Below are 13737 nucleotides of genomic sequence, written 5' to 3' on the forward strand. Positions count from 1 at the left end.
GCAAAGAGTAAAGATAGATGTTAACCCTCAAACGAACGAAGGTAGAAAATCCGGAAAAGCTAAAGCAGAAGAAAAAGACAAAGGCCAAGGAAAAGAGAAACGGAAGACAAAGATGCACAAGGAGAAGAGTCTTAAATAAGGGAGAAAGGCGCACAAGGAAAAGCGCAAGTCAAAACTTTTGTAAAATAGTGCAAGTGCATCATGGTTTAATTCAAGGAGCGCTGGGCTCTCACCCGTGCAATTTGTAAATATAGATGGGCGATGGAAAGGAAGCTAGGAAGATAGAAGGACAATGGGAAAAAGGACCAAGGCTACGGCCGGCCATGTAAAAAGGGGAAAAGGGGATGACCGCCCAAAAGGGATTTAGGGTTTTGTATATAAAGTTGAAAAGTGAATGAGAAGCTCATTCTTGTGTGTGGCCAAAAGTAGCTATCCTCTTCTTCTTCTCCTTCTTCTTGCTTGCTTGAGCTTGTGCTTGAGAGAGGGAGTGTGAGTGTGAGGGAGTGAGTGTGTGAGGGTGAGGGACCGAGGAGGAGAAGCTCTCCATCTTCTCCTCTCTTCTTCTCTTCTCTTCTCTTCTCTTCTCTTGCTCGCGGACATGGAGCTTGGAGTGTGGAGCTTGAGGATGGAGCTTGCTTGAAGCTTGCACTTGGATCGTGGAGCTACCGGAGTGCGCGGAAGAGGAGGTAACTCGAACGGCATCAAGGTAAGCTCACTACACCCGTAGATATGGATGGGGCGTCGGCTATGTGAGAGGTAGCCATTAGTGCTCGGCTTGAAACACTTAAAACAATAAGCGGTCCGAGGGTCTTGGCAGTTGAGTGAAAGCTCCCACATTTTACTTCCGTTGCCGGGACCACGGATTCAAGCCTTGAGCGCTTGCGCGCTTTGAATCGAGCATCAAAGTAAGGGGTTTCCTCCGAACCGGTGCTTGAGGTAGATAGGTAGAAAGCAAGGGGATTGAAGATGGTATTCGATCTCCTTGGCAAGTAGGTTTTTTGCTTTCTGAGATTTATGTTGTGGAATGGAGTAGTATAGGTATTTATTTTGTGATTTGGATGCATTTAGGATAGGAAAAAACAAAGAAAAAGAAACAAATAGTAGGGTTCTCTGTTGCTGTATAACAGGCTAAAACAAGGAAATAGGGGCACAGATCCTTGGAGTGCCGTTTCATTCGAGCACCACAGTGGTTCTAGGCATGTCTGGCATTCCCTTGTAGTGTCTTGCACCTATCTGGAAGGCGCTGGACGATTCGGTGTAGTAGACGTCAGTCTAGAGGCATCGCGTGCAACTCGCGGGCCGTTGGCCGCATAGTCGGACCAAGCCGTCCGAGTCCCAGAATCGGATCAATCCTGAATCGGACCACCCATAATCGGACCACCTAGAAAATCGGACCACTCGGACGCTCGGACAACATCAGGGACAACCATCCGATCGGACCATCTTGTCCGATCGAACCACTCGGACTGTCGTCCGATCGGACCAACCTGTCCGACTCGGACACTCGGACTACCCAAAATCGGACCAGTCCAAAATCGGACCAGCCAGAATCGGACCACCTTATCCGATCCGATTCCCAGAATCGGACCACTTTTTCGATCCGAGTCCTAGAATCGGACGTGAGCAAAATCGGACCACTGGGCCGATCGGACCAACCCAAAATCGGACGTCCGATTCTGATAATCGGACTCCTGAAAATCCGACATCTGAGAATCGGACAGAAAACTGTCAAAATCGGACAGGTATCTAGAACACAAATTTTGACACATCTAAACCCCGAGATTGATCCCAAAGGCTACGTAGAGCTAAAGGCACATCACAGATCCATCACTAGGCTAAAATTTAGAGCACTTAGTTCAAAATTTGGCTATAAACGGTCCTCCAAATTGTGCATGGCTTTTACCGTAACGGGCTTTACACGAGCATGTATTCTCACTTACAAAAGAGCAACCAAAAGCCCATACCCGAACAGAAAGAAACAGAGACCCTAGAACATCAATGGGCCAAACTAGCCATTAAGGGCAAAAAGGCCACGCCATGAGAACACAAAGACATTGTGTTCAGACCGTATCTAGTCAGAGCAAAATGCAACTTCAGTAAGCTACAAATGCGAATATGACTAGACATGACACTCTTGACGAGAGATGTACCTTGACTAGCATTGCACTAACGATCCAAGACAGCAATGGAGAATCCATATCTGGTCGTGCAGTCGAGAACTCAAGGGCATCTGTCAGAAGGCTTAAATTTACAAGCCAAGACCCGGAAGATGAAGACATAGTACCACCTATTTATCTTAGGGTCAAACTCACCGCGAAAAGAGAGCATATTATCGATGCTCTAATTGATGAAGGAGCAGATTTTAATATCTTGACCTATGAATCATGGACCCTACTAGGACAATCAGAGCTCACACCGACTAGTGCAACCCTTAGCCCTTATGGGGGACATCCACAAGCACTCATAGGGAAGTGCAAAATCCTTACGACAATTGAAACAGAAAGCTTGCCTATCCTATTTCATGTTCCTCCAAATAGTGCTAGTTGCGGGAAAGAAACCCTCCTAGGAAGACCCTTTAAAAGGGTGACCAAGTGTGAGGCCGACTATGTAGCACAGAGGATACACCTGACACTACCAGGTGTGAGGATAATCACAACCTTTAGCAAGGGTGACCCCATCAAACCTCAAGGGAAAGGCAAGGAAGCTGCTGACGTAATAGTCAAGTCTACTAATGAGAGCAAGGACCTGTTAGAAAAACTGATGCAAGCAAAGGTCGAACAGCGAGAACCAGTGAGTGAGGCCATGCTTGAAACAAAAAGATCAAGAGACAATGCCAAGGACGGGCTTTGGACTTACAAATATCGTAGAAGACCCCAAAAGAAGCCCAAGCCTTATAGACGGAGGCGTCGATGGAGAGCCAGCACAACGCCACGATGGATATCCAAGGCGTTGCTTCAGGCTCAAGGGTATTATGCAGGCAACCGATGGATTTGGGTGCCAAAACCCCTTGCCAAACCTCCCTGGTCGACTAAAGGTCAGAGTGCATCAAAAGCAACGAAGCACAGGAGGAAATCTAAGAGAAACTCTAGGTCTCGAGGTAAGAAGCCGGACATGAGTGTTCAAAAGAAAGAGCCTCAACCTAGCATGCTTAATAAGCAGATATCATATGTAACCATTGAGCGTGCACAAAAGCCATTAGTGCCCAATGAGCCTTTGATTTCCCAAGGGGAGAACAAACATCATAGGCACAACATTGCTCATGGCAAGGCTACTCGCTTAACAAAGCAAATGGCACAATCATCTAATAGCCTTGAGAAAATCATTCAGCTAGTGCCACGTCCACCTAGGAGTCCTAGATCTCCTACGACCTTTTCTCCCAAACAGACACAGGAAGCACTACAGCAGTTGTCAAGGGCGACCGCTCAATTCCAATCTCTATCTCCATCTAAGCTTCCAACCGTCAAAGAGGTGGGACATGATGCCATCTGTAGCTCTCGACCCAAGGATATGCCTGAGCCACCTAATGCGACTAGATCAGCTCATGTTCGATCTACACGGATGAGTGCTCAAAGGCCAACAAAAGACAACCACTTCTGATCGCCCTAGGGACTTGACACCGCAATCCACCAAGGTTAGCCAGCCCACTGAACTAGTTGCTACTACTTCCAATCAGGGATCACAGCAGTCACAGCCCTTGGCTGTAACAATGCCCCTTGTGGAACGTGTCCTTAGTAATTTACCTGTGGAGGAGGTGTCGCAACCAAAACCCTCGACAACTCCAGCGCTTTCAAAGTGCCTAAAGCCTAGGACGGAGGAGTTAAATGCAAGGGAGTTGGTTGAAAAGCTAGACTCTCCGAAAAGAGCGGCAGTTGTGCCCTCACAACCGGGCAAGGCTATTCAGCAAACCACGGCTATGTCCCATAAGGACACACTAGAGAAGGGAAATGCTGAGGCCCGACCAAGCACATCAACAGTCGATATAGCCCAGGGTCCTGAATCGTTGAGAGAGGCACCTTTATTGACCAAGAAAAAGAGGAGAAAGCAGAAAAAACAGCATCAGTTGCAGGTGGTTGTAAACCCCAAGAACATTGAGACGAAGGGCACTGGAGAGCTGATGAATAAAGCATCGAGTCCATCCACCAATGAACCCACTGATGCCTCTCCTAACAGCGGTGAAACCTCAAACACATGTGTACTCTGACAAACCAAAGCAACAGTTGCCATCAACAGTTGCTTGCAACACTCTATCCACTGACAATAGAACTCACATTGATCAATCAAGAGTGGATATAACGCTATCACAACAGGGTGACAACTCTATACCAGTCACATCCGAGAAGAACCGTGACGAAATAGCAGCAAAACCTCAGGAGAAACATGAGAACCCCAAGAGCATAAGAAATCCTAGCGTTGACCAATCTTGCTCATCTAGGCCTGAGCCCCCAGCCATGCTAAAGCCTAAGAAAACTCTTAGAACTTTGCATGAGATAGTAACCGAGTAGGCCCTTGTTGAACATAGAAGTGTCGCAGAATGCTTAACTGAGTTGGAGCCTAAGCTCAAAGTGGTCACGCATGTCTACGTCCTTGCGGACATGGGCACGATCCCCAAAGAGCAGCTTGGAGATTACTTGACCTTTCCTCTATCGTGGGAAAAACAAGAACATCTTAACGGGCACTACGACAGACTCCTGCATGAACATATGCGACTCATCCCTGATGAGGAGGCTGACGAACTGCGCTTAACCGTCACGTTCAATGAAGTGCTCTGCCGACCGAATCTCGTAGACATAGAGCTACTAAAGCGACTGTCAACAGGCCAGAGTCAATTTGAGCAGCGTTGGTGCGAAAGCCGCATTGTAATGGCCGAACTAGGGGCTCAGATCATGACGGTCTCAGAAGAGCGATTGGCCAAATGGCGGTCTCAAAGAGACCCAACCTACGTGGCACCAACTTCCCTTCGAGTGCTGACTGCCATTCGGGGTATGGACTTAGCTGGAACTAGCCAAGAGAACGCTCTGTTTGATAAGGTTCTCACTAAGGAGGAGTTACATATAGCCAGTAGACTCGGACAAGGTTCCATGCTACTCGATGTGGCAAAATATCTATCGGTATTAAGTAAGTTGCCACGAATACTAGATACGTGTGCCACGCTGCGGTACAACCCTGAGTTTTACACTTGGTTCTTATCCTCGTGAAGTGACATGGATTCATAAATATGTACATAAATAAACACTGCTTTTTGTGTCACCATGTATAAACAACGCCAACACACACAAGCAATGGTAGTCAGGCACAGGGACAAGAGTGGAGTCAGATAAACTAAGCTCCTCAAGTCCTCCTCTCATCACGCATTTAAAAGTGTGTGACCAATCCCACCTCCAAGTGAGAGCATGCAACCCACATCGCCGCCATAGGAAGCCTTGACCAACAACCCTGATGGTGTAGGCAGGGTGTAGTCCTTTCCAATACACCTGCTTCCCTTTTTGGTCTACTCTTTCGAGGATGTGTCCTGTCCCACTCCACGACAACCAATCCATGCAACTTAGCATAAACTAATATCCGCTAATGACTGAAGGCCACGCGAACATCAGCATGGAGGCCATTCCTCTACAACAAACACCGCATGCCTCACCCCTCCCCTTCTTGTCATATGCGCTTCATAAACCACACTAAAATCCCTTCCACGCAAACAGTTGTATCCTATATCAAGGTCTAACCCTTGGATTGCGTCTTGCAGGTTTCCTTTTGCGACGGAACGCATGGAGAATCATGGAGATCTAGCATGCAAAGACGCTCTTCGCAGAAGGCGAGAGCATGTGGCACGCGCCCCTCCACCGGAGCGCTATGTGCCCACCATCAAGAGGTATGCCAAGAAGTGAGGCCCTAAGCGACACTGCCCAGGGCGAAGGCCGAAGAATCCTCGAGTCAAGAAAGTCGAGACTCGAAACGCGCAACAAGTGGTAGCACTAGTGGCACGAACTCCCAGCTCCCGCTCGGGCCCCAGATGCTCAAAGGCAAAAAGGGCAGCTCGGGAAAGAGAGGAATTTAATGAATTATTTAGAGACATTCTGGAGACGGTAGCGGACCGGGATTACACCATTCATGTCTCGGCCGACATGTTCCCTGCTCACCCCCACGGGAGCCCCACACCAACAGAGCCCCAATCACCCGACCACCCAGACTCGCTCCGCCTCGTACAAATCGAGTAGCCCCTGATGCATAAAGGGCTTATCAATTGATAACTGGCCATAACTTTTTGTTTTTAAATGGTTAAGTGTTCCCGACTTGTTAAGTGTTGACATATTCCCGAATTGTACGAACTTTTCATATCTGCGTTTAATATATTTCACGTCTTTAGCAAAAGAAAAACTAATCAAGTGCAGGTGATAAATATCTAAGTCAACACCATAGAATTCAGATAAGTGATGTCTCCTTGCATTGCACTGGTTTATTATAGTTGCGACATATACCATGCATGTACTCTCATGAAGTGACAAGTGGATACAGGATGAGACAGGTCTTTGTGCGAAAGTGTTCAATGCCCGATCACCGCAAGACCATCGACCCCACAAAGAGCCGCGACAAAGCCACGCTGCCAACCGCCCACATCGCATAGCCCAAAGCATATTCATGGGCTACGCTTTCTTTCTGGGTCAAGCTCTATAGTTGGCTTACGGCAGTTGTTACCTCAATTGTACCAACATCGCATGTGTCGCAAGGAGGTTTGCAATATCTCAAGTGTATCTCTTCATCTCAACAACAGTTCCTCTAGCATCAAGGCTGGTGACACCATCCTCTCTGTAATATCCATTCTTCATAGCCTTTGGATTCCAACATTTCTCAATCCAAATGAAAGGCTAATAGCCTCAATGTATGGCATTGATTGTATTCATTTTTTTTCCACCAAAAAAAAAAAAAAGAAAGCAAGAAAGAAAAGAAAAGAAAAGAAAAGGAAAAAATGACCAAAAAAAAAAAGAAAAAAGAAAAAAGAAAAAAAGCACACACGATCACAGCACTGCACCTAGGGGTCCTCAAATTAGGTACGTCCAGTGACCTTGGTCGGCTGGCTCCGTCCCTAATCCCCTAGCCCTTTGTACATCCCCCACAATTGGTCAGGGCACATTAAGGACAGGACATACCTAGGGAGCTCGCCTCGCCTATGGTTAAACCTGTCACCCTGGACCACTTGCACAATTCTTTTGCACTCCATCTCAATGCCATTACAATCAATAGTGGTAAGCACGGCATGAAAGACAATGGAAAAGTACACCATACTTTTCAAGCACTATGAGCAGCCACAAGTACACCAAAAGCTAAGGCATCACAAAGCTTAATTATGCTACATTGCCTTGACAAGACCATAATGATGTCTCAAGAAATCTTCAAGTGTACTCCCCGTCTTCATCGACAAATTTTTCCATCAACTAAGCCCTTGCTTCACTGACCCGTTGCTATATAAGGAACCAGTCCAACAGTCTTCTAGCTAAGTAATACCTAAATATGCACGAGCACTCACATAATATCTGCACCAAAGTATATACACGGTTTGGGTCCTCAAGTGCAGGACAATACTCCAGGCTTGCTTAGAGTTCGACCTGTCTCCCAAACTAATCAAATATGTCTTGTGCACGATAAGAAGACTAGCACTACCCCTTAGGGAGAGATCACACGAGAGGTTTCAAATTGCAGGTATTGAAGCCTCCAACGAAATTTCAATCGCTCTTTACCGACACCCAACTTCGAATACTTATCCCTTACCATCCGACAAGCCCGCAAACAATCGTCATGTGCAGAATCCCCAACAAACCAACACTTGTGCTGGCCATCAATGTAATCCCCAACATAGAATAGCCCTACCATCAACTCCCACAACCGTCCACCAGCCACCTTGGCCACCAACAGGCCCCCAGGACCTTTTGCCACACCACCACCAACACTCCTCCACGGAAGCCACATGTGTCCTTCTCATCCACGTCTTCAGTGCATGCTACAGCCTGCTACCTACGACGGTGAGTGCCATGGGACTGGCACTCATCTAGGAGGGGGGTAATGTTAACCCTCAAACGAATGAAGGTGGAAAATCCGGAAAAGCTAAAGCAGAAGAAAAAGACAAAGGCCAAGGAAAAGAGAAACGGAAGACAAAGACGCACAAGGAGAAGAGTCTTAAATAAGGGAGAAAGGCGCACAAGGAAAAGCGCAAGTCAAAACTTTTGTAAAAGAGTGCAAGTGCATCATGGTTTAATTCAAGGAGTGCCGGGCTCTCACCCGTGCAATTTGTAAATGTAGATGGGCGATGAAAAGGAAGCTAGGAAGATAGAAGGACAATGGGAAAAAGGACCAAGGCTACGGCCGGCCATGTAAAAAGGGGAAAAGGGGATGACCGCCCAAAAGGGATTTAGGGTTTTTTATATAAAGTTGAAAAGTGAATGAGAAGCTTATTCTTGTGTGTGGCCAAAAGTAGCTATCCTCTTCTTCTTCTTCTCCTTCTTCTTGCTTGCTTGAGCTTGTGCTTGAGAGAGGGAGTGTGAGTGTGAGGGAGTGAGTATGTGAGGGTGAGGGACCGAGGAGGAGAAGCTCTCCATCTTCTCCTCTCTTCTTCTCTTCTCTTCTCTTCTCTTGTCTTACTCGCGGACATGGAGCTTAGAGTGTGGAGCTTGAGGATGGAGCTTGCTTGAAGCTTGCACTTGGATCGTGGAGCTACCGGAGTGCGCGGAAGAGGAGGTAACTCGAACGGCATCAAGGTAAACTCACTACACCCGTAGATATGGATGGTGCGTCGGCTATGTGAGAGGTAGCCATTAGTGCTCGGCTTGGAACCCTTGAAACAATAAGCGGTCCAAGGGTCTTGGCGGTTGAGTGAAAGCTCCCACAATAGAACTGACAAGACTCATTATAACGGGTCTAACTATACCACTTAGTCGAATCTGATGAGACATATCCTAGACTCACAAAATGTGTGGGACATGGTACAAGGACTAGAACCCTAACCAGACCTTCACCTTGTTCCACTTGAGGTTGTCCATTCTTGAAAGGCACATAATGCCTCAACTATCGTTGAGTTAATCCAAGGCTTACCTCCTGATTTCCACTCACAACTTCAACAATTAGACCTTCATCTGAGCAATGGAAACACTTGATTGCCTGCTATGTAGCTTGCTATAGGACCCATTGTATCAATCTCAACCATGATCTTTTACGATCACAAACCACGATAATCTTAAGGTCAAGTTGGCTGAATATCAATAATTACTCGCTAATACGTTCTCCACTACAACGGCTCCTAAGTGCCTTGACAACCAGCTCACGTTGTTCCTCAACAAGCTCCCAAAGAAATATCTTCAGTTTGTTCAACAAGTGATTTTACAACCCAGCATGTCTACATTCTATGAATTTGAGTATCAATACTACATTACACTCCGTTGTTCAATTAGTTTCATAATGTATTCTTGTCACCACTTCTTAGAGGGGGCAACAAGGGAAAGGCAAGAAACAACAAAATCAAATTCATAATCAAAACCAAACTCAAAACTAATATGTGAATCGCAAGGAAACACCAATCCACTCTCAAACCGGGGTGATAGAATGTGCCTAAGAAAAATAGTTACTGCAAACATGGTCAAAAGGCTGGTCAAGTTGACGACGAGTGTCACTTAAAGGCTAGAGATACACAGCCTGAACCCAAGAATCAAACCCCCATCCCTTAGTCAAGTGACCCCCGACGGGAAAGGTAGGGTAGTGGCAACCAACATCAAGAATAGTGGAGGACTTACTTAAAAAAGGAACTTGGGTCGATACACGCAGCACTTAGTATCCAGACCCACACTACCATCGATCAACCACCATCACAGCCAATTTGTTCTCAACTCTAGAGGGCATCTCTAAGTGGCTTGTTGGACCACAGGCCTAGCTTGTCTCTGTAGAGGTACCAATCATGCGATCTTACTCCATATTTGTGAGTTACCTTCTAATGAGGCGACCATAGAGGCCCACTCTACCCAATCAAGTATTTCTTCACCAACTTGGACTGTGGATAGTCAAGCCATACATCACATGACCCCTATGCATGACATTTTGATCTCCCAAGTCTCTATATCTGAGAATGTTCAACGTGGAAACAATGCCTTGGTCAAGATCCATGATCTAGGTCGCATCAAGTTTGATACTAACAAGGATCGGGATCTCACTTTGCTAGACAACATATATTATGTCCCAAAGCTTGGGGTAAATCTAGTTGCTCAAGGCAAGGCACAACCTAATGGTCTCTACATGATCACTCCTTTTCTCTCTCGACCGACTATTGAGGGCTAGGAGTTCCATTGCTTCAAGGTTTTTTGGCCACTACACAGGAGCCTATGAATGATGGGTGTCTTTGGCATTTCTACTTCAGCCTTGGGTATGACTCTCTTTATGAGTTGTTACGCAATCAAATGATTAAGGGCCCTCCATGCCTAAAATTGTTCATGAATGTCAACAAATCCTGTTAGCTTGGAAAACTACAAAGCACACCATTCACTCTACAGACCTCTCATAGAGTTGAGGAGCCCCTTAGATTGATTCATATTAATCTTTGTGGGCTAGCATCCACTAACACTATTAATGACACATTGTACTTCTTTCTTATTGTTGATGATTTCTCGAGATATATGTGGATATACTTTCTTATTGTGGATGATTTCTTGAGATATATGTGGATATGCTTTCTAAAGTATAGTTGAGCGTACTTGGCTTGGAGCCGTTTGGATGATTTGGGTATGAACAACTATCTGCTATCACCATCTTCAATGACAATCAAAGCATGGAACCAATGTTCCGTCCTCACATTAGACTAGGGGAAATTCGGACTCATTTTTGGGCCTTTTAAGCTCTTTAGGATTCTATGAAATATTCCATAAGGATAGATGAGGGTGAGGCTACAATTATGGAACTTTTGAGATTGCTTTGTGGTCAAGGAGCCATAGCTTGAGCATATCAACTCCAATTTTGTCCGAGGTTGGTGCATTAGAATCCTCTTATCAAGACCTTTCCAAATATATGTTACATAACATAGTTTTGAGGTACAATGGATATAGTTATCCATGGGCCCCCTTTTTTTAATAGGATGATAATATAAGATTGCAATTCTTACAAGGCCCAAAGGTGAGTCCAAATTTCCCCTGATGAAGCATATTGAGGTGTCTTGTCATTATGTCAAGGAGAGACCCTCTATAAAAGAAAAAAACATGGACTATGTGCCCAGCAAAAAAACCTTATAGATCTTTTCACAAAGGAAAGGCTTTGCTTCATCATTCATGAGATGTTTGAAGCTTCTTGCAAGACTTTGGATTTATCCACCTTCGTGAATTGATAATACTCTAGTGGGCTTAGCACTTCCCTACACATAAGTCTAGCTCTTGTTCACTGCATCACTCCCAAAGGAGATGTGTTTACCATATTTCGGTATTCATATGTGTGAAAATACTTAGAATCACTAGAACATTTTTTTTCCTCACTAAGTGGTCTTTTCCCCTTGGCCTTGTCTATATGCCCATTTATCTAGAGCAAACTTAGTCTTTGCAAATCTTTTGCACTAATACTTCTCAATACACTTCGTGTTGTGAGCTCTCAAGCTTCTTCCTCTTCAAGTTGTGTGTGTCCTACAACCCTAAATCCAACACTATACTAGCATGCTCTCTCTCTCTCTCTCTCTCTCTCTCTCTCTCTCTCTCTCTCTCTCTTAAGGCAAAGTTTATAGTGGGTTTCTGAAGTTGCTGTGACCATTTTCTCTAGTGTTGTTGGATAGCATAAAACTCAAAGAGTATGGAGAGAACTTCTAGGTAGAGCTGTCAATTTGTGATCCCCATTTTACAATCATTTTCGTGTAATATGATGATCTCTGATACTTATTAAACATTTAGTGCAGGTATTTCCCCAGCACTAGGTTGAAATCTGGGACAGGCTCTAAACATGAGCCCTAAAGTTTTCTTTATAGGAACTGAAGGCGCTACAGGATCAGAAAACTGGGATGATTGACATTATACAAGATTGGGCGCTCCTCATCAAAAAACTGGCCGTTAATACATTCAAGAAAGGCGCTTGTTTGAGGTAGTCAACTTTGTCGACCGGAAGTTCCTTCCAGGCTGACGGTTCATTAATGTGATCAGGTCAACTGACTCGTCATACTTTCCAAGCTATGTCTTCCTTCAAAGCTGGCAGTTTAAAAATGTGATCAGGTTAATTCAATGTCTGTACCGTTCGGTAGGGTTTGGCTATGCCGATATCTATCTATCGCACTTCTTTCTAATTCAATCATAGATAATCTTCCTGCCATGAAACCGAAACGATCGTTGCTCCTCTTGTCTGCAGTAATCGAATGCTTGATTTCTATACGTCGGAAGTTCCTTTGACCGTGATGTGAAGGAAGATACCTTGCCTGCAGCAACTGCGAGCTGGACAACGATTTTGTGCCTGCATTTCATATCCTGAGAAGAGGTTCTGTCACATTTCTGGATGTCGCTTTTGGAGAGGATGGTGCACTTGCCGCTGCGGACGAAGAGGCTCCACAGGATCAGATATAAGATGGCTGAGATGGACAGGAGGCCAGAAGCCTGCAGAAGGTTGAGCTGCCTCTCCTCCACGACCACCACCACCATTATCACCAGCTTTCTGTTTGCTCCATGGACTCTACGCGGCCATGGCCTGCTGGATGAGCTCGCGGCGTTAGGCAATCTGATAGGCACTGGTCTCGTGGCGCGAGAAAGAATAACGAACACACTACCATTGTCATGTGAATCTCTATCGTGTGTAAGGATGGTGCCATACTTCAGGAGTTCATTCATAGATACTTAAAACGTCTATACTATTAGTTAAGGAGAGGTGGGGCCAGGTGCCACGTGGCAGTCCCCCAACCCCCCAAAAAAAAGAGAACGCGGGGTTGGGTGCCCTCAGCACTATCTCCCACGGGGTCTTTATGATCTCGGGGAGTTGGAATCAACGGCTCCTCTTGACCTCGAAAAAAGGCACGCATCTGAGTCGCTACTTTATGCAAAAGTAAACCCAACCAGCCCGAAACTTGGATCTGACGGAGCAACGGCGTCTCGAAATTCGGGGATGTTTGTTGCCACATGCAAAAGTAAACCCATCCAGGACTATAAATGCATCGCCAGTCATTGAAATTGATTTCATGGGTTGGCAATAAGAAGATAGTAGATTCTACGGGGCCCACTATCTCTAATACAAGTTTTTGAATCGTGGACTACAAGTAAACGTAGACATAATAGTAAACCCAGCCATTAAAGTAAACTGTGTTGACCTGGTACCGAAAGCCAAAAAGCTCTCGGTATTACCCACAGGAAAATCCTGCACGCAGGGCGCATTCGTGTGCTGTTGTGAACGGAGGTTGGAGGCCCATATTCCAAGTGCATACAAGCTCACAAGATCATTGGAACAAAGGTTTGAGGTTCATATTGCGATTTCTTGCTCATGGCTTCCACTACAAGGTGCATATCTCTCTCTCTTTCTTCCTCTCATATTTCCATTGGATGCATTGTGACATTGGAATAATGTTTTGGTGATATATACGTATGTAGTCAACACGCATGGATTATGAAAAGTGACATTGAGATCGATGATCTCGACACAGATGAAGAGACATTAGATGGATCATCAAGCGACGAGGTTGAGATGCTTGATTTCTTAAGTGGAGACAATGATTCGGCACCACAAGAAATCACTATCAATGCACCAAGCCCAACTACCTAT

At 45.5% G+C, this 13737-nt stretch overlaps 1 protein-coding gene across 2 annotated transcripts in view; it reads right to left on the reverse strand.

Annotated features, from left to right (window-relative positions):
- Positions 1 to 12775, reverse strand: part of LOC148021525 (protein HAPLESS 2-B-like) — a 309826-nt gene extending 297051 nt beyond the window's left edge. For both annotated transcript variants that reach the window (XM_087696627.1, XM_087696629.1), the window contains exon 1: positions 12405 to 12775. In XM_087696627.1, coding sequence (XP_087552753.1) covers positions 12405 to 12629 — 225 coding nt within the window. In that variant the 5' untranslated portion in view covers positions 12630 to 12775. The remainder of the gene's footprint in view (positions 1 to 12404) is intronic.
- Positions 12776 to 13737: the final 962 nt, after the last annotated feature.

Source organism: Lygodium microphyllum, chromosome 17 (genome assembly GCF_053477565.2).
Source record: "Lygodium microphyllum isolate KBCC chromosome 17, Lygodium_microphyllum_v1.1.10, whole genome shotgun sequence".
Taxonomy (NCBI): Eukaryota; Viridiplantae; Streptophyta; class Polypodiopsida; order Schizaeales; family Lygodiaceae; genus Lygodium; species Lygodium microphyllum.